At 38.1% G+C, this 27,646-nt stretch overlaps 1 protein-coding gene across 4 annotated transcripts in view; it reads left to right on the top strand.

Annotated features, from left to right (window-relative positions):
- Window positions 1-26,019, top strand: part of ZNF740 (zinc finger protein 740) — a 56,875-nt gene extending 30,856 nt beyond the window's left edge. For 3 of the 4 annotated variants that reach the window (XM_089691468.1, XM_089691465.1, XM_089691466.1), the window contains 5 exons: window positions 1,745-1,807; window positions 2,279-2,302; window positions 4,169-4,236; window positions 4,316-4,434; window positions 17,988-26,019. In XM_089691468.1, coding sequence (XP_089547594.1) covers window positions 1,745-1,807; window positions 2,279-2,302; window positions 4,169-4,236; window positions 4,316-4,434; window positions 17,988-18,077 — 364 coding nt within the window. In that variant the 3' untranslated portion in view covers window positions 18,078-26,019. The remainder of the gene's footprint in view (window positions 1-1,744; window positions 1,808-2,278; window positions 2,303-4,168; window positions 4,237-4,315; window positions 4,435-17,987) is intronic. The other variant, XM_089691467.1, reaches the window with a different exon arrangement.
- The last annotated feature ends 1,627 nt before the right edge of the window (window positions 26,020-27,646 follow it).

Genomic DNA, 27,646 nt, shown 5'->3' with positions numbered 1-27,646 from the left:
TCTTTTTTTTTTTTTTTTTTATTGTGGTATTTTTTTCTTTTCTGCATCTGTGTAACATTTAGAAACCCTGTAGAAACTTTGGGTAAAGCAGTAAGGTCTCCACAGGCAAGTCCTTGCATAAAAATTCTGCAAATTTTTGTCAGTTCAGTAATCCAGCACTGATGACAGGCACTACTAAATGTTTACTCAGATATATGGCTATAATACATTATGTTTATTTTACAAAATTGCATTTTTAACTTTCTAAAAAAAGTTGCTCTTGACATTGTTAGAAATTGCAGTAAATGGAGAATAGTTGATACAGTACTTAAAGCCATTTTAAACCCAAGAGAAAACATTTATTATATTGCAGCTTACCAGCTTTCTTATATTTTCACCTGGTGATCTGGCCAGTACACTCTCCTGCAAATGTACCAGTTAGAGGGTTGAGAAACCATTTACTACTACCAGGGGTGCTACAATGTTCAGCTTTTGTTTATATAAAACCTTTATCCTAGAAGGGAAAAAAACTTTTGCTTTAACTACTTGCATAACTACAGTGTGAGCTGGACTTTGGCTTAAATTTGTTAGTGTATCCAATTCTGCTAGTAGATCTAACGCTTCCTTCCCCCAGACTGACAGTTCTGCTCTGCAAGGGTTCCCCTGTGCTCCTTCATCCTGAATTTAGACTCTCTAATACAGGAGGTGTGTTACTGGCCTCACCAGGTGAAAACAGTGTTGGCGGAGCCATACAAAAACTCACGCAGCCACCACATCTAAGGAATGGTAAGCTGCAAAATAATCCATCTTTGGTTTTGTTTGAATACCGCTTTAAAGTGCATTTCTTCTTTTATTGCTGTCTATGTCCGTATTGGGGAAATTCATCCCTATTTGTATTGGTGTCCAGTTTCACTAAGAGAGAAAGTGGGGGAAATCCAAAATTTTAGAGTTATCCCCTGAACAGGAGGTAAGAGATCTTCCAGCGAGGACACCTACCTAAAGAGGTGATTTCCTACTCATTTTTGGCGATTTCTTCTAACCTCCTGTTATCTCTCTGGACTGGGAATTTAATGTAAATTTTCCCAATGTTACACAGACAGAAAAAAAAAATAATAACCTTGCAGGAGGTTTTGACCCTTCCCTACTCCATTCAAAGCTAAAAAATGGTTATATATACTCTTTGTTTTAATAGTTTTGTTTTAAACCATTGATCTTTTTTTTTTTTCTTCTGGGGCTGTCCAGCACCAGTCGTCAAGGGCCACAGACCACACAAGTTGTTGGGCTGATACAGTGTTACTTGGAAAACTACATTACTGCACAGTTACCTTGTAAATGTCCTTTCTTAAATATAACCATTATATGGAAATGTAGTCACTGGATGTATGTTAATTATACTTAATTTCTAGAGCCGTTACTGTGTTTTGCTCACTCCACTTCTTCCAAATTTAAATTTACTGACCCTGGCCATGTAAATTGCAATCAGAATAATGTTGTGCCTCAGTGATGTCACATACATCCTGAGCTGTTATAGTGTGAACATTATTATACACAGGATGCCAGAGCTCTAAAAGTATGTGAAGGGATTATGGCCTGAAAACCATAAAACAATTGAGTTTTAAGGAATGGTTGAACTCTGAGCAGCCTTGCTAATGTTATAAGTGTAGGAAAGCTAATTTTCCCAATATCTATAGCAGAACTATACAGTGATAAATCAACTACATAGGATTAGAGATCCCTTAAAGTCATTATTCTCTGTTAATTACAGAAATCCTAAGCCTGTGGGAGGAACTTGGCCCTTGAAGACTGAGTTGGACAACACTAATATAAGGTATTTTTTTGAATGGCGATGGGTTTCTTTTTTGTTAGCTAAGTTTGCCCTTTTCTTGAATATTCATTGAGGTCTAGGTTTTAGGAGAGCTAGTGTTGTCCTACCTGGTTGGTATTTTGTAATTATACAAATATGGCAGTTTTTTTTATTCATCCCTGGAGATGTTGGGGCAGTCAGTTTCCCTGTTAACTACATTGTATAATCTGGCTCTTCTTGCTTGCCAGTGTGTGTAGGATATTTTAATAAATTTGTGAATTCTTTACTTAATGTTTCAGATGTGTTTTCTGTTACAAGTTGATGCATTTAAAAAAAACTAAATGTATAAAAAAATAATGCTTGAAGATATCTATATTAGGGGAAGATGTATCTAAGCACATTATATTTTTTGGTATTTTTGATTTGTATTCACCTGATATAGAAATGGTATAGTACAAAAATATGTGAAATGCATCATTTTTTTATTATCAACAGTTTGCTTCATGGAGGGTGTGGCAGGTATGCAAGATTTTATCCAGGTTAAAAGGTTTGGATTTTGGAAGAGGCTTATAACTGCTGTCATACCATTAAAGAGCACGTACAGTTTATACAGGAAGGATGGGAGTGCAACTACTTGCCAACATTTTGAACTGTGCCATTTCCCTTTTCTTTGACTAGGAAGGGTTAAAAAAGCTCTCTTATGCATTCACAAGCTTTACCTAATCTTGTTTATGCAGAACACCAAAGTACTTGCCACAGATCCAGTTTGTATTCCTGGGTGGCTGATGTACTGCAACTAAAGCTGGCCGTAGATGGACCAAAATACGCCAGTTTAGCATGGACCATGCAAATTTCAATCTACCTATGGGCATTCCAATTCATGAGCAATCCATCTACCGGTCGACATGTCTTGAAGGGGCTTGTTGGAAAAATCTTTCTTCGATCAGCACATGTAGCCAATCTGCTGTGGTACTGATCGGTGTATTATGGTCGCAGAAGAGTCCCGCTCTCAGAAAACAATGACACAGCAGGAAAAACCCCCCCAAATTCAGTTGTCTGCTGGAGTTTATCATTGTCTACTGGAGTTTAGCATAAGTAATGTGCTTTTTACAAATGTATATTGCTGTGGCTGTTAGTTTAATGCCACATTTTGGTGATGTCGTGATGGGATGGAAGAGAAGATAAAATAAACCACAGAAAGAAAACTGGATGGAGATACTGCTACCATGGGTATTTTCAAATAGGACGAGCAGTTCTGAAATAGGTTTTGAGTTAGTGTGCTTTTTGTAAAATGAAATTCAATACCAACATATCAATTCTAACTAGCCAGGGTAGCAGTTTCATCCGATACAGCATCCTTCTTTTCTCCTTTGACAGTGTCTGCTTTCCCAGCCTCAGCAGTATCTTTATTTACGATTATCTGACTGAAAGCCTTTAAAGACCCCTTTCTCGGGGCAGGCTCCACCATCAGTCCACTTGCTCAGTGGGAGATCTGTCCGCTGATCCCCGCTAAACAGGCAGATGGCTGGTCCGCTTTCGCTCTGCTTATGCAGAGCGGACACAGACACAGCCCACTCTCTTCTATGGGTGGTTGGATGTAAAAGGACCGCCTGCCCATTTAAACCCATCTGTCGTCCAATTCACTAGACGGATAGGGAGCGGATCTGTTTTTAGCGGATCAAATTGGATGTAGCCGGGTGTAAATGGACACGGTCGCTCCATAGAGGACAATGAAGGGTCCGATCGAGTCTGCCTGAAAAAGTGACAGGTGGACCTGATCAGTCCCTTCGGGTGAAAGGGGCCTAAATGCCCTCCACCAAATACAACATTAATCATTTTAAGTTGTCAATTTAAAAATTTGGTGTATAAAGATAGTTGCTTTTTGAACCCAAATGAAATTTGCTGCCTCCAATGTGCTTACTAGAGTTGTGTTGGCCACATTAACATCAGTGGAGATTTTCAACAAACCAACTTGCATTGCTACCTTTGTTAAGCAAAATCGGTAGAGTTATGAAATAATCCTTTTAGTGTCTGATATCTTCACAGCTGTGATCTAGAGGATAAATACCTCCAAACGCCATATTCTACATTTAATAATACATTCAAAAATTTGAGTTTACATTTTGTTTTTTCCTTCCTGTGGTCTTATACTGTATACTGGGGATGTAGAACAAAATTATGCTTTTAATCAAGGGTTTAAAACTGAATTTCACTAGTTTATATAGTTAAAATTATTTGCATCTCCATCGCACAACTGTTTGTGATCTATTTATTCCTAGTATGACATAGGAACATATCACAGCGGTCCTACAGAGAACTACACAAGCCTAACATGGGGCACTTTCCAGCAAACTCACCAGGCGCATTTATATGTATATGTTTTAGGTCTGGTGCAAGTTTACCTTCTTACTCACCGAGTTACCATGTTGACAGAGACGTGTACGCTAACACAGGTAAGTCAAGGTTACATAGTCGAGGATCACTGTTGTGTTAGCAAAGGCATCTTCAGTATGGCTGCCTGTTGTGTTGTAGGAGAGCGTCCTTTTGAGTGTGACATGTGCGACATGAAGTTTATTCAGAAGTATCATCTGGACAGGCACAAACGGGTCCATAGTGGGGAGAAACCGTTCCAATGTGAGAGATGTAAGCAGGTATGTCAATCTATATTTCTTTTTTCTCAGCCTCAGCCCAAGACTGTTTTGCACATTTTGCCAGATTATTCTTACATGCCTTGCTGAAAGTATCTTGTTTTAGAGACAGAGTTCAAGCTCTACCACTTCAGTCCCCAGTCAATTCTGACAAGCCTCTGCTACATGTAACAATCAGCATTTTTTTTTTTTTTGCTAGAAAAGTACATAGATCCCCCAACATATTTTTTTAAAGCAAAATCCCTAGAGAATAAAATGGTGGGTGTTGCAATTTTTATGTTACGCCGTATGTGTGCAGTGATTTTTTTTTTTGCAATAGAATACCACATTTTTTGATAAAATATAAAAGATGGTACGCCAAGTAAATAGATGCCAAACGTCACATTGTAAAATTGTGCACACCTGTGGAACGGCGACAAACTATGGTACATTAAATTATCCATAGGCAATGCTTTAAAAGCCTTTACAGGTTATTACTTTAGATTGACACAGGAGGTCTGGTGCTAGAATTATTGCTTTCGGGGTGATATCTCACATTTGTGGTGCGATTTGTGGTTTACATGTGTGCGGGACTGACTTGTGTGTTCACCTTTGTTCACGAGGACGGGGCTAATATTTAAATTTTATTTTATTGTTACACTGTACTTTACATTTTTTTAAATCCTTTTTATTGCTATCACAATTGATGAACAAACAGTGCAACATCCCTTGTGATAACATGGGCCATGGCAGGTCTCATGGACCGCAGATCTCTCCTCTGAACTCCAGAGCAGCAGATGAAACTGAGATCGGTTTGATCTGCTACACAAACTGGCAATGGTTTGTAAACAAAGGAACCGGTTTCTGACATCATAGTGGGAGGAGCAAGATCAGTTCCTCTCCGTATTCAGGGAAGCTGATGCCGTCTGGGCATCCTTACCGAGCTCCCCACTCGGGAGAGTCTGGTAAAGGCAGCGGCAGGAGGAGGGTGGGACCTCGTTCCGCAACCTGTAAAAGTAATCCAGTGGCTTCTTAGAAGGAAATCATTAGCTGAAAAAAATAATCTCTCAGTCATCGCTGCATTGATGACTGAGATATCACCTTTCCAAGCCAGCGACGTACAGGTACATCGCTGGGCATCAAGTGGTTGAATTGAAACACACAGCTGAATGATCAGAGGAATGACCCCCTTCCACTTCTCTGCCTGCTCTGTTCAGATGTGGCTGTACAGAGTTTTCAGCCAGAGAGAGACTCTGAAAGGAAGTGGTTACTACAAATTGAAGATATGTGGTCAGAATAATAGCTTTGTAACTACCATTTTCAAAAAGAGGCTATCAATAGCGACCGCTATATGTCTCTCATTGTGTCTCATTACTTGAAAAATTAAGAGGCCAGTTTGCTGTTTTTTGGGGGTTTTTTCTTCATTTTGGTAATTGCTGGCTAATTCTATCATTCAAATAATTTCTTTATTATGATCACTAAGATCTTCTGAAAGGGTGGGCATATGACATGGTGAATACAGTCAACCAAAAAAGTAAAAGCACCAAATTAAAAACAAAAAAATGTCCTGCGTATACACTCAGCTGTATCATGTTGATTAACCACTTCCAGTCTGGACACTTTTACCCCCTTCCTGTCCAGGCCAATTTTCAGCTTTCAGTGCTATCACACTTTGAATGACAATTGCACGGTCATGCAACACTGTACCCATATTACTTTTTTGGCATTTTTTTGAGACAGATAAAGCTTTATTTTGGTGGTATTTATTTACCACTGGGATTTTTATTCTTTTTGCTATGTAAATTAAAAAGTCCAAAAATTTTGAAAAAAAGTGTTTCTTAAAATTTTGCAAATAGTATTTAATCATAATTCTTGGCCAAAATTTATTCCGTTATATTTTTAGTAAAAAAAATTAGTTTATAACCAAAAATTATAATTTTTAAACATTTATTTTTTTTATGTTTTTTTTTTTTTACATACTGTCGTCCTAGCAGTACAGTGTCACCATGGTGACACTGTACTACTTGTGAGGGGTGATGAAGATTTTTTTTTTTTTTTTTTACACTGATTGCTTTTACACCCATAAAGGATGTAAAAGCAATTTCTCCTTCTCTCCAGCTGCATTCTTGCAGCCATTGAGAACTACTGAGTGAGCTGTGATTGGTCACAGCTTGTCACATGGTACAAGGCTGTTGTGAATAGCCTTGTACCATGTGACCTCTGTGATCATTCAGATTTTACATGTAGTAACCAATGATGTCAGAAGTGACATCTTGCTTACTACTCTGCATGTGATCACTGATTGGCCAATCAGTGATCACATGATCGGGACCTCGCACAGAGGGTCCCGTCCAAGGATCAGTATTCCACTGTGTCCGGAGGACACAGTGGGAACCGGATTGCGGTGCTGCACGCTCCCAGGGAGCGTGCACAAGCAGGGTGTGGGGAGGCCGTTTATAAACGGCCACCCGACCCTGCACTGCCACCGTCCGGCCATTTATATACAACGGCTGGACGGGAGGTGGTTAAGTATATGGCTGGGAAACCGATATTTTGATAAGAATTCTTCATATATAGAGGATGATAGTAATGTATGGGAGAGTCCACTTTCATAGTATTCTAAGTGATTCTATCTTCACAATTTTGATTCCTTGTTGTTTTCTAATAGTGACATAACTTTAAGCGAATATTTCTTTGCACTTCACATGTGTGGTCATCAGTATTGGTTATAGAAGTACAAGTGGGAAAAAATCCTAGGGAATCAATGAGTAGTGAACGATATGTATGAGAACAATCACCATATTCATAGGTATGTCATCAAGATGAATCTAATACAGTGATCATTGATGAATTACTTTAAAGAGGAAAATCTAATTGAATCTAAAATATTACCTTCATTATATCTCGTCATCATCATGTAAACTATGCTGACAAGAGAGATTGACAATACAGAAAACAGAGATACTCTAAAATCGGAGAACAACCAAATGAAACGACAAAAAGACGAAAGAACCACCCAAAATACTTCCAAAACTATGACAAATATAAATCGAACAAGGAGTCACAAAAAATAAATCTGTTATCCAAATTGAATATTAAAGGAAATACCAATTACCTTAAAGTGATTAACTTATCAAAATTTAACCTTGAATGTAGACATCTTGATTTACTACATAAAGGACTATCATTTTCCCCTACAAGTAAAATAGAACTTTTTGAGGTATTTAAAGACTTGAATCTATTTTTGAGAAACATACTATTGAGAATTCCATTTAATACTGAAAAAATATCTGAACAACTAGGGTTAACTACAGAGGCTGATAAGCACTTAGTGATTTATTAAATCTCCTTGAAGAAGGAACAATAGAGGAAGAAAGGGGTAAGGAAGAAGTAGAAGAGGGAACAACATCTATGAAATGGAAAAGGAATACGAGATTGAAAGTACCCTCAAAAAGGATGCCTAATATTAGTAAAAATCGCTTAGTCTTTTTTTTAAATTTAGTCCATAAAGATCTACAGAAAATTAACTGCGGAAAAAATCACCCAGATAATTTAACTAAAAATGAGAGAATATCTCTTGATGAACTACGTAATGCCAAGGAAATAGTAATTAAAAGAAGTGACAAGGGAGGTACCATAGTACTTATGGATAGTGAAGACTATAAAAATTAAAAGACAACTAAAAGATTTAAGAACTTAAGAAAATTATCTGAAAACTCATTTCTTAAAATAGTTAATATTCTAAATCGTAAAATTATTTGGGCATATGAAGCGAACCTGTTAAATAAACAGGAATATGATATGCTCAAAATTGATACATATAATATTCCTACTTTCTATGCGATCCCAAAAATTCATAAGAACCCACTTAAGCCACCTTGTCATCCTATTGTTTTGGCTGTAAATGGCCCTTTGGAAACGATTGGTAAATATATAGATGACCTAATAAAAGATCTAGTTATTGCCTTACAGTATTATGTTAAAGATACAAGATGTTTTATTTAAAATCGAAAACATTAAGGTCCCAGAGGGTGCACTCGTGGTAGGCATTGATGTAGAATCCTTATATACATCTATCCCACATAAATGGGGTCTTAGGGGGGTAGCTTATTTCCTGGAATTGCATTATCTGGAAATGGGAGCCCAAAATGAATTAATTCACGATCTCCTGGAATTTATGCTCTCACATAATTTTTTTTCAATTCCTGGGAGCATTTTTTCAACAAATATGTGGTACATCTATGGGTGCACAATGGGCCCCAGCTTATGCCTGTCTTCATTTAGGACTATGGGAATTAGATGAGGTTTATACCTCACCACTGTATAAGAGCCATGTTGCACAATGGCTCAGATACATTGATGACGTTTTCATGTTAGGGGAAGGAAATATAGACCAACTTCTGGAATTTCTAACTATTTTGAATCAAAACAATAGGAATATTAAACTAACATATACTGATGACTATAAGGAAATTTAATTTTTAGATCTATCCATTTCAATTCAAGATTATAGTTTAATCACAAAAACGTATAGGAAAGAAACGGCAGCAAATACACTTTTACATGCAGGTAGCCATAACTCTGAACCACTGAAACAAGGTATACCGATTGGCCAATTCCTTAGAATACGAAGAAATTGTACAAATTAAACTCAATTTAAAATAGAGGCTGCACAAATATATATGAGATTCAGGGAAAGAGGCTATTCACATAGAACCTTGAGGAAGGCAAAATTTAAAGCTTCAAGTAAAGCTCAACGTGAATTACTTGAAAGCAGAGATACTAATAGGATAAAACAAAATGAACCTATCAGGTTTATAACTAAATTTGGTCAACAATGGAAGGAAGTTAAAGTACTGCATTCTCATTGGAATATATTAACAACCAACCCAGGAATAGCTGAGATAGTGGGAAATTAAACCCCAAGTGGTAGCTAAAAACATCTCGTTTAAATGATATTTTGGTACAATCAGAACTTAGAAAAATTCCTAAAGAAAATTGGCTGACAAAAATGGGTAAAACTACAGGTATGTTTCCATGTGGTCATTGTCATATTTGTCCTTATGTACAAAAAAAGCCAAAATTTGTATAATGCGGATAATTCAAACACTTTCAAAATAAAGATTTTTATAAATTGCTCTAGTAGTAGAGTGATTTATATGCTTGAATGCCTATACAAAAAGTTTTATATAGGAAAAACAAAAAGATCTTTAAGAGTACTTATAAGTGAACATCTACATGATATTAAAAATGATCATAAAAGTAAAACTGAACAAGAAAGGGAAAATCCCCTAGCTCAACATTTTAAGGAAGTACATCAGGGTAAAATAGAAGGCCTGAAAGTGAAAGTTATTTTTCTCCTTAATATTTCTTCTAGAAGAGGTGATTTTGATAGAATTCTTTTGCAAAAAGAGAAATTTTTGATTTATACGCTGGGTACTTTGATACCCCAGGGGTTAAATACTGAATTAAATTGTAAAGTGTTTCTTAAATAGATAATATACTTTTAAATGTATCCTATTAATGATACTATATCATTATAAAATCTATTACTCAGTATATGAAAATGAAAACTTTGATCTGCCCCTATTTTGTCATCTGCTGAATAATAATAAATAGATATAATATGTGATATATCTGTCGATCTTATAGCAACCCTTTAATGATCTATATGTGTCAGTCATTTTTTAGAATTTAATTTAGATTTGGAAACAATGTAATGATGACATTTCAACACAAGAGGGTGACAAATAGAATAGATTATGCAAATATTGTACTATATAAGGATTGGAAAGATGTCCCCTCCCAGTTCTGACGAAGTCCAAGATGATTGGCGGATGAAACACGTCAACGTAATGACATCATCACGCCCTACGTAACACCATGCTGTTGTGTCCATGAGGTGGAGGAGGTATGCCACACGCCTCCATCTTGGATATTCACTGGGCAAGACGGAAACCGCTAGCTAATGAGCTTTCTCCGGGGAGTCTACTCAGTAATGTATGGTGATGTATACAACTTCCACCGGTGGCAAGTAATTTTCGAAATGTGCTAAACATTGATTTGCACTTTGATATTACATGGAACATTTTTGTTCTTGGTCTTCACAGAGGAACTTTATAACTCTTATTTAGAAGAGACATTTTTGGACCTATTAAGGTGACTACTCTATATGTGATATGCGTCCAGCATCGATTTACATTATGATATAAAACGGGACTTTTGTCCATAACCTTCTCAAGGAACCGTCTTTCTTTTACTTAAGAGGAATTTTTGGGCCTATTAAGGGCTATTTTTCATCTATATGAATCAATGCAATTACAGGATCAAGATTCTAGATACCTATATACTATCTACAGTCAAAATTCTTTTATGAACAAGAGGAAACGTCTTCATTCTTGATAGCGGATCACCAGATCCAATTTCTCTTTACATACGACGAACTCTATTAGGGTATTTACCATAATATACTTATTAGTAAGATGAAAAAAATCATTAATGGATAATATTTGTCATTTATTTTAGATTTAGCATAATAGTGCCATTAATAGAGGTCATTCCGTTAAAGAAATATCGTCCGATTGAGGCTGGCCACACACTGTTAATCTTTCTAGTCAGCATACTTTACATGATGATGACGAGATATAATGAAGGTAATATTTTAGATTCAATTAGATTTTCCTCTTTAAAGTAATTCATCAATGATCACTGTATTAGATTCATCTTGATGACATATCTATGAATATGGTGATTGTTCTCATACATATCGTTCACTACACATATTGATTCCCTAAGATTTTTTCCACTTGCTACTTCTATAACCAATACTGATGACCACACATGTGAAGTGCAAAGAAGTATTCGCTTAAAGTTATGTCACTATTAGAAAACAACAAGGAATCAAAATTGTGAAGATAGAATCACTCAGAATACTATGAAAGTGGACTCTCCCATACAATACTATCATCCTCCTATATATGAAGAATTCTTCGTATCAAAATATCGGTTTCCCAGCCATATGCTTAATCAACATGATCTAGCTAAGTGCATACGCAGGACTTTTTTTTTTTTTTTTTTTTTAATTCACTGCTTTTACTTTTTTGGTTGACTATATTCACCATGTTATATGCCCACCCTTTCAGAAGATCTTAGTGATCATGATAAAGAAATTATTTGCATCTATTATTGATGTTTATTGCTTACTCTGCATTGGATTTAAAATACCGCTATTTTTTTGCAGTTTGCTCTAGTCAGCTGCTAACTTTTTCTAATATGCTCATATTCGGTTTATAATCCACACCCCAAAATAGGGTGGGTCAGAGAGGTCCCTTTGATCGGTGTTTACACCCTATATGATGGCATTTTTTCCTTTTATTTATATTTCTATCATTCACCTGCTTCTTCTAAAGCTCATAGATTCCAGCGGCAAGATCCTGCCTTATTGATCCCAGTGGAAACCCATTTACTTTGTTGAATCTTTCATCTACTCTATACTGTCTGAAGATGTAAAAATCCAAGGCAGAGGAAGTGGAGTTCAGAAACAAAAAGGGGAGACTTTCATAAATGGAGTCTTTCACAGATAAAAGGAGCTGTGAGTGACTCGAGATTAAAACCTCAATAGCCTTTTAATTCTAAATATAGAAATTCTGTGACTTTAACCACTTGCCGTCTGCCTGCTGTTTATAAACGGCAGAACGGTGGCACTCCAGGGGCGGTTGCCGTTCATAAATGGCACCCGCCATTTCTAGCTGTGCGCGCTCCCCGGGAGCGCGCAGCACCGTGATCCGGTGCCCACTGTGTCCTCCGGTCACAGTGAAACACCGATCGCCGGACAGGATCCCAATCGTGATCACTGATTGGCCAATCAGTGATCACATGCAAAGTAGTAAGCAAGATGTCACTTGTGACATCATTGCTTACTACGTGTAAAATATTGTGAATGATCACAGAGGTCACATGGTACAAGGCTATTCACAACAGCCTTGTACCATGTGACAAGATGTGACCAATCACAGCTCACTCAGTATTTCTCAATGGCTGCAAGAATGCAGACAGAGAGAAGGAGAAATGATTGCTTTTACATCCTATATGGGTGTAAAAGCAATCACTGTAAAAAAAAAAAAAAAAAAAAAATCAGCCCCTACAAGTAGTACAGTGTCACCATGGTGACACTGTACTGCTAGGGTGACAGTATGTAAAAAAAAAAAAAAAAAAAATTTAAAAAATTATAATTTTTGGTTCTAAACTAATTTGACTTATGTTTTTTTTTTTTTACTAAAAAGATACCGGAAAACATTTCGGCCAAGATTTATGATGAAAGATCATTTATTTGCAAAATGTTATAAGAAAAACACTTTTCAAATTTTTTGGGCTTTTTCATTTACATAGCAAAAAAAATAAAAATCCCAGCGGTGAATAAATACCACCAAAATAAAGCTTTTATCTGTCTCAAAAAAATGGTAAAAAATTCATATGGGTATAGTGTTGCATGACTGCACAATTCATTCAAAGTGTGATAGCACTGAAAGCTGAAAATTGCCCTGGACAGGAAGGGGGTAAAAGTGTCCGGACAGGAAGTGGTTAAATAGTTCATTTAGGCCAAACTGGTCAAATGAACCATTCCCTTTACTAATCGATTCAGCGACTGTTAGTGCTGTATAATCTGTATGTATTATCGGCTATATAAATTTAGACAGAGCTGTATTGCCACAGCAGTATGGAAACTTACCATCCTATTCCTGGAACTAAATTGTGGAAAACCTTGTATTTTTATGAATGAATACAAGGCTTCCTGTGATTGGCTAGGGTGGCAAGGTGGACGGATAATGTCACGATCTTCACCTTAGGCAATCAGAGGAAGCCTTGCATTAAATTTGGAAAAAAATAGATTTTCTGTGAACAGCTGAGCAGCACTCAGCCCGACTCAATTCTGTTCCCGGAAACAGTATGAAAAGTCTCCATCCTGCTTCTCTAACACAGTGTGGTGTACTGTATGAAGCTGATGCGACATACATTTTATACAGTGCTGTCAGGCTCTGCATTGACTAAGGCCTGGTTGACACCTATGTGTTTTTTGGTGTATTTTGCAGAAGTGCACTACAGTCCATTTAACATGGTTTTCTATGGGACACATTCACATTGATACTTTTTTTTTTCACCTGCCGTATTTTTGGAAAGGGTCAGGGACTTTTTTTTTAAGTGCAAATTGATGTGTTTTGAGTCTACATAGTTCAATGGTGACACTGCAGAAAAGCATGTAGTGCTTTTTTGACGCGTTTTTGTGTTTTTTTTAATCTGCCCAGCAACAAATTAATGCAATTTGCTTTATGCTTTTTTTGCCAAAGTGTAAAACGCATGTGCAAAGACTCAAAATGCGCTGCATTAAAAAAGTGTAAAACGCATGTGCAAAGACTCAAAATGCGCTGCATTAAAAAAGTGTAAAACGCATGTGCAAAGACTCAAAATGCGCTGCATTAAAAAAGTGTAAAACGTATGTGCAAAGACTCAAAATGCGCCACAAAAAGCACTGCAGAAATGGATCAGAAGCAAACTACATAGGTGTGAACCAGGCCTATTGAAGGAAATAGAATACATTAAAGCGGAGTTCCACCCAAAAAGGGAAGTTCCGCTTTAAAGATTGGTCCCCCGTTTGCCATTAAGGATTGGCACCTTTAGGGAGTGGGGGGGGGGGCCTAACGGGTACCCGAATTTGACAGGTACCCACTCCCCCTGCGATCGCCTAGGTGATCGGAAGTGGAAGTTGTCCTCCTACCCTCTATCCACGTAGTATTGTGGGACACGTGACCGGTCCCAGAAGACGACGGGGCCATTCAGGAATCTCAGCGCTACTCACGCAAAAAAAAAAAAAAAAGTGTTTTTCTTATAAAACTTTGCAAATATATAGTATTTAATCATAAATCTTGGCCAAAATTTATTCCGTTATCTTTTTAGTAAAAAAAAAATAACCCATATTAGTTTATAACCAAAATTATAATTTTTAAACATTTTTTTTATTTTTTTTATATTATTTGGGGGTTTTTTTGTTTTTTTTTTTTTACAAACTGTCACCCTAGCAGTACAGTGTCACCATGGGGGGGTGATGAAGATTATTTTTTTTATTTTTATTTTTTTACACTGATTGCTTTTACACCTATAAAGGCTGTAAAAGCAATCATTCCTCCTTCTCTCTAGCTGCATTCTTGCAGCCATTGAGAACTACTGAGTGAGCTGTGATTGGTCACAGCTTGTCACATGGTACAAGGCTGTTGTGAAAAGCCTTGTACCATGTGACCTCTGATCATTCACAGATTTCACACGTAGTAAGCAATGATGTCACAAATGGTCACCCGACCCTGCACTGCCACTGTCCTTTATATACAATGGCCGGACGGGAGGTGGTTAAGGTAAAAAACCCTTAAGGCTAGTATACATGGTGAAAGTATCAGACGAATGCTCCTCTGTTTTTTTTTTTGTTTTTTTTCTCATGCTAGTCTCATGTTGAAAATGAATAGGATACTAAAGTTCTGAATATTCTCATAAGACAGAATACAACATCCCATGATGATGTAATGTAGTCTTTCAGGCGATTCTAAAGGTTTTTTGTTTTTTTTTTGTGTGTAAAATAACAAACATGTCTATACTTTCCTGTTGTGTGCAGCAGTGGTTTTGCACAGAGAAGCCTGGATCATCCTCTTCTCGGGTCCCCCACAGGTTGTCCTGGCTCCTCCTGTCCGTCATTTGCCCCCAGAGCAAGCAGCTTGCTGTGGGGGCTCCCGTTGCTTTGTGTGTCCATTCACATGGCTCCCGCTTGCTGTCTCAATCAATGAGGAGGCAGAGACCCGGGACAGCCGAGGCCGTCATTCAAATCATTGGATCGCAATGGGGCTCAGGTAAGTATTGGGGGAGCTGCTGCACACAGGTTATTTACCTTCATGCATAGAATGCATGCATAAACCTAAAACCTTGCAAAATGAGCCTCAGAATAGTGTGCCCTTGTGGAGGTGTTCTTTGTCAATGTCTGTTGTATACTGAAAGAGAAATGGCTTTCTTTCTTCTACGAATGTCTTTATCCAGGGTGATTTTTTTTTTTGCTGCCAGTATCCTGCTTTTGGAGATGCAACAGGAAGTGACTGCAAATCTTTACAAAAGTGTGTGGTGGGGGGGATTCCCATCTGTCACCAGAATATTTGGTCCATTGGAGGCTTTCCCCTCATCTCTTGCGATTTTTATAAAATCTCGAACATTTAGGATTTCTCCTTGATTTTTGTCTTGGTGGCAATGGTCAACAGGATAAATAGAATGAATCTCACTGAGACACAGATGGCAAAAAAACCTGACAGGTGTTAACACTTCCTCGCTTTATCCAGACTGAAAAAAAAAATCCTTTACACACTTTAAAATGTGGACAGTGTTCCCCTAAAGGAGAAGTACAGCCAAAGGTTTTTTCTTTTCTTTTTTCTTTTTTTTACTGTCCTCCTGTGGATCACAGGAGTGCAGTTCGTTCTGCACTCCTTTGACCCGTTTTTAGCCAACAGTGGGCTGAAGCCTGCTGTCAGCTGATGTCTCCCATCTTGTCCTGGCTGGGGATAGATCCAGACTTCAAAGTCGTGATCCACCCCAGAGTCTGGAGCGGCACCTGGCTCAGCCTCTCAGCGAACCGCTGACAGCCTGAGCCAGCCACTCTCTCTCCCTCCACAGCCCAGTGCTCCAGTGAGCACGGGGCAGAGCAGACAGCGGTGAATGACAGTCACCATTCTCTGCTCAGAGCTGCTGTGAGAACTCAGTGGTCATGTGATCGCTGAGTTCTCACACACACAGCCGGCAGGGGACAGATGCAGCATGAGACCAATGTTGCATCCACCTAGGCAAGTATAATTGGTGGGGGGAATCCATACTTCTCTTTTAAAGTGGTTGTAAACCCTTGCATATACCCAGTGAAGCGACTATCCTCAGGTGATACAACTTACATAGGAGGATTTGTTTAATCTGTGTGTATCTGTTTACCTGCAGTCTTCTCTACATCCATTCAAAGTAGGGATGCACCGAAATTTCAGTGGCCGAAACATTTCAGCTGAAAACGCCCCTTTCGGCCAATATGGGAAAAAAGCACCAATACAGGTGCCGAAAAAACCCTGCCGCCTGCTTCTGCCGCCGCTCAGTAGTTCTCATCCTTACCTGAGAAACCATCAAACGATCCCGGCGTTGGGCATAGAGATTAGTGAAGGAAAGATGGCCTCCACTCATCTCTCTGCTCTTGGAGGACCGGAGTGATGTCGCTTCCGGTTCCGGCTATTTTTGATTTATTTTAAAGCACTAGATCAATGCTTTTTTTTTTCTTTTTTTTTTTTTGGATCCAATGCTTTAAATTATTTTTTTTTAAAAGGACAGTGCAAAAAAACAACAAAAAACATTGAACAAATTTTAAAAAAAGTTTAAAGTGCCCCTGTCCCCCTGTGGTGAACGCATATGTAGGCCATATCCACATGTAAATGGTGTTCAAACCACACACGTGAAGTATCGCCACGAACGTCAGAGCAAGAGCAATAATTCTCACACTAGACCTCCTCTGTAGCTTTACACTGCTAACCTGTAGAAATTTTTAAAGCATCACCCATAGAGATTTTTAAGTACCACAGTTTTCACGCCATTCCACAAGCGTGTGCAATTTTAAAGTGTGACATGTTGGGTATCTATTTACTCGCTGTAACATTCTCTTTCATATTTTACAAAAAAATTGGGGTATATATATATTTTTTTTTTTGTTTTTTTAATCAAAGTGTATTTTTTTCCAAAAAATATATTCATTTTTAAAAACTGTGTGTTTCGGTTTTCGCGAAGTGCATTTTGAATTTTCGGTTTCCTTAGTGTTAGGAAAACTTGTCAGAATTCATGCTTATAGCAGAGGAATGAAGCAGCAGACAGAAATGACACTTAGTGCTCTGGATTGAAAGAAGTATATACTATAGAGGGATATGCTTTATTCATATTTCTTGTCTGAGGTTTACAACCACTTTAAAATGGAATTCCAGCTTTAAACTAGCTAGCCTTAAAATATTCCCACCACCCTCCTAACAATTATGATGACTAACCTGTGCAAGAAAGATGCATATACTTACTATTTTCAGCTTGCTCTGGTTCGGTCATGTAACATGGCTCCCCTGTGTCAGCCAGTGGCAGCTGCAGGGAAGAGGAGGGAGCACCGACAATGGTTATGCTATGTGTGACTTCACTGCTCCAGGCTTTACAAGCCAATGTTAAAGGATACGTTCACCTTTAAAAGAGGGTATAACATGTTCCTTTAAGCACTCTCTTCTCTCCCCTGCAATCGCTACTGGCTGAAGCGGGATCATATGACTAGACTGACCATGGGTAAGTATATACATCTTTTTTTTTTTACAGGTTAGTCAGCATAAGTGTTAGGAGGGGTGAGGGGACAATAAAATAATTAAGGCTAGTTTGATTTTAGTTGGAAATCCACTTTATGACATTTTTTTTCACCAAAGATCTAGTATTCTGTTGAATATTTAGTTGTGGTTATTGTTTGAATAATTACAATTTGCTGTTTTTTTTTCTTTAAGGCTTTTTCAAGGACGGACAGACTCCTGAGACACAAGAGGATGTGCCAGGGCAACCGTCCACAGAGTGCCAATATAGAGCTTGTTGTGTAGCTTGTGGTTTTAGCTGTCAGTTCAGTGTCCAGAATGTTTGTTTACTCAGGACATATTTACCACCAGTACCAGTAATAGGACCCAGTATCTTAAGAGAATTATCTAAAAGGACAGATGACTGATGATTGGGGGGAGGGTGTTTTATCTGTAATACAAAATAATGGAAGTCTAGATGACTGAATTTATACTACACTGCAGTCCAGCCATTAATGGAAGAGTGAAAGTGAAAACGATAAACAACTAAGGACTGTGTTTATTCAGGCAAGAAGTTTCCACAACCCTGGCTGAAAAAACTGAAAGTTGGACTTTTGTTGATGTTGAGCACAAATTCATTGAGATTTGCAAGCTGAACTAATATTATGAGTATCAAACTTTGTAAAGAACTGATATCACTAGGTTGTAAAGGTGGCTACACATTTTAGTTTAGGCCACCTGATTCCAATTGGCAAGTCAGAATTCAAACTATCTTTGCAGGTTATGGGTGACACCCAGGTCTCTCACACTCAGTGTAATTCTATATCATGAAGGGAACTGTATGGAAATGGTTGTAAAATCAACAGAATGGTGTTCTGTAAATGTTTACGTCAGTCTATAAAATCACTGCTTCCTTGTTGTCGAGGTGAACCAATGCTCTGTAAAGTGATTCTATCATGTAAAAAGAAAAAAAAAAGTGCTGGCAGGTATAAATTGCCTACATCACTTACCGGCAGCAACTTTGGTTTTAATCTCCAACCAAAGCACACACTTGAATGCCAGCTGTTCTAATTGCCCTAAAGGTGATCTCCAGGCTTTAGTGAATGTTAAATAGTTTATTTGGACCAAGCTGGAACTATTTGCTTTAATAAGACATGGAACAGCTCTCAGCGCTGTATGAACTACATACAGCATTCAGCTCAGTGTTCTGGCAGCAAGCTGGAGATCCTATTTATACAGCCCACACAATACATCTGTTGGTGAAGTAAATAGTTCATTTGGACCACCTTGGTCCAAATAAACTAAAGTTCTCTAAAATCTAAGGATTAGCCTTTAAGTGGTATTAAACCCAAAAGCAAACATTTATGCAGCTTACCATTTGTTAGATGTGATGGCTGCATTCATTTTTTTCTTTTTTAGGCTTGCTTTCCCTTATTTTCAGCTGATGATCCAGCCGACAAGTATGTTGGTTTTCAACAGAACAATCTGTCCTGCAAATGTAGCAGTTGGAGTGTTGAGACAAACCATTTACCATTGACGGAGGTGCTTACAACGGTCAGCTTTTATTTGCATAAAACTTTTATCCCAAAAGAAAAACATCCAGTAACTGTGTAACTGCAGTGTGAGCTGGAGTCTGTCTTCAGTTTGTTGGATGGAATAACAGATTTAGATCCACTAACACTCCCCTCCCCCCAGACAGACTGACAGTGCTGCTGTACGAAGGTTCCCCTGTGCTCTTTCATCCAGAGCAGAGGAGTCTACTACAGGAGGTGTGTTACTCAATAGTTCACAGTTGAAAAAAAGGGGTGGGAGGGAGCCTGAAAAAAGAAACCAATGCAGCCACCACATCTAAGGATTGGTAAGGTGCAATATATTACATTTTTGGTTTTGGGTTTAATACTGCATTAAGCTCCAGCACTTCTGTGTAATAATAGAGGTTGCCTGTCTTCTGCTTCCACACGTATTCCTATTGGCCAATCAGGCTGCCCATTATTGTGATAGACGATTAGGAATATGTGAGAGTGGTAGGAGAAGTGGTCAAGCAACAACAGTACACAGAAGTGTCAGAGTTTAGCTAGTTTAAATAGCACAGCATCGTTTGTGGAGGAAGCAATAACAGCTGCTTCAGGTACCTGCTAGCAGCTTTGAAGTGAGAGTACCACATTAACATGAATGAACACAGTGGAAAGTCAGATAGTCGTCTCTGTAGTAACCAATCCGATTTGTACTAGCAGATTTAAATGTAGTAAAAAAATTTAAGGCACTCTTTAGCTCACACGAGTTACACAAGCAGTAACTGGAACCGTCTTTTTTTCCGTGTGGGATAAATGTTTTACAGTACAGGAATAAATAAAAGCTGATCACTGTAAGCACCCCTATCAGTGTTAAATGGTTTGTCTCAATGGTGTTAACTGATACATTTGTAGGAAAGCTTGTTCTTTTTCAAAACAGTTACTGACCAGATCACCAGATGAAATTAAAGGACACAGGGCCTTAGAAAGAAAACTTATGCAGCCATCACATCTAAGAATTTGTAAGCTGCAATATAATGTTTGCTTTTTGGGTTTAATACCACTTTAACTTGGCACTGTCGTCTTAACCCCTTTTTTAGCCTGCTGGTACTACCAAAAATCTTTACTGTATAATCCTTGTGTAGCCCCCTGCAATGACCGACTTGTTAATACTTTCCATTTTATTAAATATGCAAGAACTGTACAAGGTAAAGGTGCTTAGGTTGCCTAAATTCATGTAACTGTTTTCATGAAAAGTTTAGTAACATTAGAGGTATTTTGTCACAAATAATATAGAAGTTATTTTCTGTATTTATTTGGCAGCAGAAGGGACTGTTCAGGACCAAGAAGATTTCACACAATAGATAATTGCCTGTTTTATGTTTTAGTATCTGCCTGTGTTTATTTTTTGTTCCCTCTAAATTTGGGGAAATACAATGTTAGTCATTGTACTTCTACAACGAAGAGCTGGAGGCAGTTGTTTGTTTTGGAAGTTTTTTTTGTTTTTTTTTTAAACTTATTGCTGTGCTATCGTAGGGTCCCTTTGGATCTAAGTAAATAATAAAAAAAAAGGTCCTATACGATAACTGCCTCTTACTGGTTACAGCAGTTTTTGTTTTTCCGAGTCCCCCTATATAATAGTTTTATAACCTGAGATATAAGGTGAGTGCAGATAATATGGTAGCTGCTAGCACAAAAGGCAAGGTAACAAACCCACAGTAATCAATTCAAATGTAAGTGCAGCGCTAAAGCGTAAGTGACAAAATGCAATCATAGAGCGAATAGAAGTGTTCATACAATAAAACAGTCTCCGGTCATATAAAATCATAGAATCATAAACTCTAAAAATCTGAATATAAATAGTCCACGGCACTACAGGTCACAGAAGTGCCAAGTGATACGTGCGCTTTTTAGCAATATTAGTGATTATACATAGTCCGTGGCACTACAGGCCACAGCAACGCCTGGTGTTTGTGGAACTACGAGGTGCAGCAATACCAGCTGTGATGCTTAAGAGTGCTCATGATCCAACATAGGAATCCACCACCTTGTATGGATATGCATTCACCAGAACACTACTTGTATAATAGCATTAATGCTGATCCTTATGGGGGGGGTCTCAAGAAGCCATAAATAGGGGCCGGACTTCTCCAGGGTCAGGGCTATGCAAAACAAGAAATAGATCCCCCTAGGGGGAGAAGCTTACCACAGGAGCCTGGGTGAGCCTTACGTGCTGACCTCACACCGCCGCGGCCGGAGTTTGGAGATCTGAGACAATTTTATTGTATGAACACTTCTCTTCACATAAGCACTCTATGATTGCATTTGTCACTTATGCTTTAGCGCTGCACTTGCAAGTGAATAGTTTTATAATCTGTTGATCCTGCCAGTTGGTCCACTTTTTTCCCCTTGCTTCCTGTAACAGACGGTGTTCGTTTTGCAGTGAAATCCCACAGCAGCATTTCCACCTTGAGCTAAATAAAGCTGAACCCTAGGCAGGTATAAAATACTCACATCAATCCATGTCTGTATTTGTTAAAAATCAATTACATTTTTTTTGTTTAAATACAAGCAGTGCAAGTACCTGATTAGTAAAACCGCTTCCATATAATTTTTGAAGCAATGTACTTAACTGTATGCAGTTCAACTTTAAAATCTGTTAAGCCTTCTAGTGGTTTTGTTTAGTTAATGTAGAGCTTGAACCTTTTAGCACAATATTACTGTGATCCTTCTGATGTTGTCACTATTGCATCCAAATCTATCTTTAACAAAAACAACATCATGAGTTGCAGTTACGCTGCCACTGTACAATATTTTGGTTTTAGATACTGACAGGTTTAATCGCACACTGGCAGTGTGTGTCTTATGTTTCTTTTTCATGCTGCTGATATCCTAATTTCCCAGCTCTACGCATTTTCTTTAGCCATTTCCAGGCTTGTCATTTTGTCTGCTGAATTTGTCAATTCCATATGGGGCGTTTGTTCGTGCCAGCATTGCTTTTTTTCTCTTGCCATAGAAATCCAAAGAAAAAGGGACTGCAAAAGCAGCTACAATTACCTCTCTGGATAATTGGCTTTCATCAACACAGCTGCTGCAGGGGTCTGATGATTTGAAAGCCCCTGTCTACTTCCCCTTCTTTCCTTAGGAAAGCTAGGATGGATAAAAGTGATTCTGATAGGTCAAAGCAGTCCTGGTTAAAGCCAACGGCTTTCAAATCTCCAGACCCCTACACTGACTGCATGGGTAATGAAAGCTAACAAAGAATCCAGCTCAGAGGAGCTCATAGTGTAGTATTACAATGGCACTATTCAATAGAATATATAAAATGCACTCACAAAAGAATGAAAGGGTGGGCAGCTGGATACAGGCTGTGGGGATAGCTACAATCCACACCAGGATTCAGACGTATTGAGGGAACCCCAACCGGGCTAAAGGAAAGGGATGCTGCTGCTGCTCTAGGAAGGCACTGCTGAATCCACAGTAGCCTCCCTTGAGTGTGATGTCTTCCATAAAGAGGATGAAGATACTGGTACAGCGAGACGTATGTTTCTGGAGGAGTTCCCTTTTATCAGTCTCCAGGGCATCTTCATCTCCTTGATGGATAACATCACTTCGTGGAGCGTGTCTGCATTGAAAGCGGCTGACTTCTATTCTGCCTCTCCTGGGTGTGTAGATTCAGCGGAGTCTTCTTAGATCTGCAGCATTCCTTCCCTTTAGACCAGGTGGGCTTCCCTCAGCACTCCTGAGCCTTGGAGTGGATTATAGATATCCTAGCAGCCTGTGTCCTGCTACAGATGCCCTCCCTTTTATTCTTTTAGGAGTGCATTTTTTATATTCTTTTAATAAGTGGTGCATTCTAATACTACACTTTGAGCTCCTCTGCACTGGATTTTTCTGTTTTTCTTAGGACTAGGAGTGACCAGTTGCTGACTGACCAGCTACAGGCATGTGAATTAGCAGTGACAACTCTTGATAACCACATGCCCTGCTACTTTTTTTTTTTTCATTTCTCTGTAGAGCAAACATGCTACATGATAGTGTCAACTCTAGTCTGAATTCAGGAGCAGTACGACATAATTGTCACACCAACAATGGACTTCACTGGCAGGATCAGCAGGTATTTGTGAGACTTTGCAGGACGACAGGAAAGTTGTTAGTTCTGCAGCACTTTTTTTTTTCTTTTTCTTTAAATAGGAAGTCAAAGTTCTACCTTAAAGAAGGTTATAAAGCGTAGGAGGTAAAGTGCAGGTCAAAAGGACGACAAATGCACTGGTCAGTGAATCATACATGGTCCTAGAATTCTCAAACTGATGTCAAATGCATGTGATTGTAAACTGCTCGTTGTCGCATGTCCAAATCTCAACAACACTGGGCCTAAGACTAAAACATGAATTACTAAAAGGTGAAGCTGGAATAGGGAGGATGACGTGGAAGAATCAGGACTCTCTCCGCAGTATGGGAAAGTAGATTGGCAATTGCACCCACTAGTTTCTACTTTAAAACTGAAATACATTTTTTTTTATGGCCTGACTTTTTAATATGTCGGCTTTTTATATTAACGTGTTACTGGTCTTGGTATGTGTTACTAAACAACTCTGCCTTCTCTAAATAATGGTCATTAATGAAGAATATGCCTAATAGCATGTTTCATTTAGGCTCCGTTCATTTTAAATCGCCCACAATTTGAAAATGCGCTGTTAATATGTGAAATCGCACATCATCATGTTCAGGTGCCATTTAATTTCTATGGCGCCTGAAAATGTAATGCATTTTTGTGTGACAAACGTGCCCGAATCGTGCAAAAGAAATTTTTAAATTTAGTTGTGGCTGCAAAACTCATTATTTTATGTTATTTTTTTTTAACGGTTACTGTATTTATTTTGATTAACATTTTAGCCCATTTCCTTTTACTGCGTTTGTAAAAATACTAAACTGAATTTGAATGTTGATTCATATGAATTTGGGGTATTATTATCTGCTTCTATAACATAGAACATAAAGTTGAACTAAATTTGGATGGGGATAGAATTTTTAAAAGATAAGTTCACTTTAAAAAAAAAAAAAATTCTCATCTTTTTGCAGGTTAAAAAAATGTGCATTTATTATTTATATATATATATATATATATAATTATTTTTTTTACTAGGAGCCTGCACAGCACTGCACACAGTATCAGCAGATTGCGGGTGCAATACAGGACTCCTGCAGATGGTCTGTTTAAACTCTGCTCGTACAGGCAGGCAGTTACATAATGACAGAAAGGAACAATGAGCTACCTAGAGCTCTCAACAGCGCCCTGGTAGTTCATGGAGAACTACAAGCTGACAGTCGCAAAGGCTGCTGGTACTTGTAGTTCTCCTATTCACAGAATTCTGTGAATGAATGATGCAGCCAGATGGGCAGAGCCCCACCCACTTGGCCACTTTTGTGTTTTTTTTTTTTTTTTTTGCAATTGTGATTGAGTTTATGGAGAAGATCCCCTTCTCACTGTCACTAGAGGGTCGGGGAGCGGCTGCATCAGTGTGAACATATTACATGTTCCACCCTAAAAACTGTTCCCAAAGGTGAACTTATCCATTGTAAACTAACTTTGTGATCTGGCAAGCATCTTTAGAGCTTTCAAATGCAGTGCTTCCAGATTATCATCTGCCAAAAAGCATAAATTACTTAAATTAATAATACTGTTGAACAGCAACTTTCTACAGTTTTGTGTGCAGAACCAGAATGATTTGTGGGTTTTTTGTGTTACGGATATCACTGCCAGATAGTATATTTTTTTTTTTTTTGCTGCAATATAAAGTGGTTACATATATCAAACTATAATAACGTCCTGCAGCTTCTGTAGTCCCATTTCAGCTCAGTTGTTGAGACAACGCTCTCATATTGGTTACTCGTTTTATATATTTCTTCCTCTGTTGGTCAGAAAAAGCATTGCATCTTTGTAAAATGTACTGCACTGCTTGGACCTTGAAGAAGGGGGTATACCCCGAAAGCTTGTCCTAAGAATTTGGATGTTACTGCAAATAAAATATCACGGACAGTACTCAGTTGTTTTTGTAAAACATGTAGAACCAGGTGCACCTGATGAAAGAGAAGAAATCATAGTGGTGTCAAGTAGTACATTTGTAGCAAATCTAGAAAATATCCAGGTGGATCTAGGCTCACCAGTCCATGGTGGAATATTACACACTGCACCGTTACTGATGACTCCCCCCAGTTAATGCAGGAATGTGATTCATTAGTTTTTTTATTTCATTTTTTTTCTACTTTTGCAAACAAGTATATTGAAATATAGAAAAAAGTATTGTAGAAATAGACTTCTTTTTGTAGAATACTAATGAAAGTTCAATTTTTAATTATTTTTTTTTTTTTAAACAAAGTCTGACTACTTTTGGCTTAAGTGCATTTGTTGTTCTGACACATTAGTCAGCCATTTTATTTAGATAATCGAGCCTAGCAATTCACGAAGAACAAGTATCTAAGTCTTAGTAAGCCAGTAGACTGCTTGGTACACCTCACAAAATGGCTGCCTCTTTGTAAATAACAGGTACACTTAAATGTCTGCTTATCTGTAATAAGTCATTTCTTTTCATTTCAATATTGTGTGTTGTAAATTCTTATGCCTGTTTTTTTATTCATTTTATTACTTATTAATCATGTATGATATTTTGTAAAAAAATAAAAATAAAAAAAATAAAGTGCCATGACACTTCACAATAAAATTAACTTATGGTTTAGATTGGTCAGAGAATGCATTAACTGTGACCCTTTTTTATCAGTACCTCCTGAATGACGTATAATATGCAGGCTTACCTTTAATATGCCCTCTTCCACTGATTTGAGGCCACACTCCCCCTTGTTGCACTGTTGCTGCCACCATCTTGCCTCTGATCTCCACTGGGTGGACACAGAAGTTACTTTTCCTGCCACCTGGCTCTTACTCCCAGTATCTGCAAGATGCCAGGATTGCACACTGATCTGTGCATGTGCTAATCAGTGTATAATTTGAAGAAAATGTGTTTAGCAAGCCAGGAAATATTTTTTAGAACTCAGTTTTTATAGCAGAAGAGACTATCTGCTACCATTTTTATCACATTGAACTTTTCTCCACTTTAAGAACACATCTAAGTGGTAGCTGTCACTTTAAACACGTTGTTTGCAGGATTCAGTAGGCTTCAGGGCTGCATAAAACTTGACTAACGCCTGCTATTAGCTTGTTTAAAATGGCAGCCAGTTGGATATGTGTTGAGCATTCTCAAAGTGGAGTTAAAGGGTGCTTTAAAAGATTAAACAAAGCCACCTGAAGCTTGTTCAAAAGTTTGAAAATGCTTTATAAAAGCTTACTGTACAAACTGACCCTAGGTCTTAGAGTACACATTCCTTGAGAAAAGCTTGTAGGCTTCAATTGTGGTGCTCCTCCTAAAATGATTGATTTTTATGCAGACTCTGGTTTCAGCATGTTTTGAACTGATCTAGAACTGGAAGTATGCAGCTCAGGAAGGTCAGAGTAAAGGCAGAACAATTTATCTGCTTACTTATTCTGGTTGGAGACTTGAACTGCGCACAGGTAGAGCATGACAGCCAGACAATGAGCCCTTGCAGGATAAGAAGTCAGGACTGGAAGCCTCCATGTATCTTTCAAGAAGGTTTACATTAACCCAACACACACTTAATATTGCAAGACATGCTTCTAATGACTAGCTACTTAAGACACATTTTGTTCAGCATTTTAACCTTTTAGGTTATTTATTTCTTTGAAGTATGTGCACTGTGCAGTTGGATGGTTTTTAATATTGTCATTTGTAAGCTGGCCATTCACTTTACAATTTTTAATTTTACAATCTCCTTTAGGTTACCAACTGCTGGCACTGCAGGGCCTGTCTGGATACAAAATGAATGTAATGTTTAGGTTGGCTTTCATGTTACACTTATGGTAAATCCAAGGGAGATTGTAACGAGCATGGGGCAGCTTAAATCCCAACTGATCTTTCAGATCAAATCAGCTTAATTAAATGCGCAACAAAACATGTTTAAAGGTGTAGTTATTTTTCTTTAACATAGCAGCCACAACCTGAGTAGGAAAGCCTTTCTCCTGCCAGTAAAAGTCCTTTGCTTTCTGTTTGCAAGCAGTGGTATTTCTGCAGAGTTCCAACAAGTCTGCTGCCAAATTAGAGCTGAATGGAGAACTGTAGCTGTGACTCAGCAGAAGGTGTTGGACCTCTGGCAAAGACCATGGCTTTTGAACAAAGATCGGTCTCTACAGCATACTGGCAGGAGACGGGATTTTCTTTTCAGGCTGTAGCTGCTTTCTGAAGAAAACAAACTGTAAAGCTTTCAACATCTTTTCAATTGTTGCACCTGGAT

The sequence above is a fragment of the Staurois parvus genome, unplaced genomic scaffold (genome assembly GCF_062004578.1).
Source record: "Staurois parvus isolate SC_StPar_1 unplaced genomic scaffold, SC_StPar_1.0 ptg000562l, whole genome shotgun sequence".
Lineage (NCBI taxonomy): Eukaryota > Metazoa > Chordata > Amphibia > Anura > Ranidae > Staurois > Staurois parvus.
The sequence above is the reverse complement of the archived record's forward strand: the minus strand, read 5'-3'. Positions and strand labels throughout refer to the sequence as shown.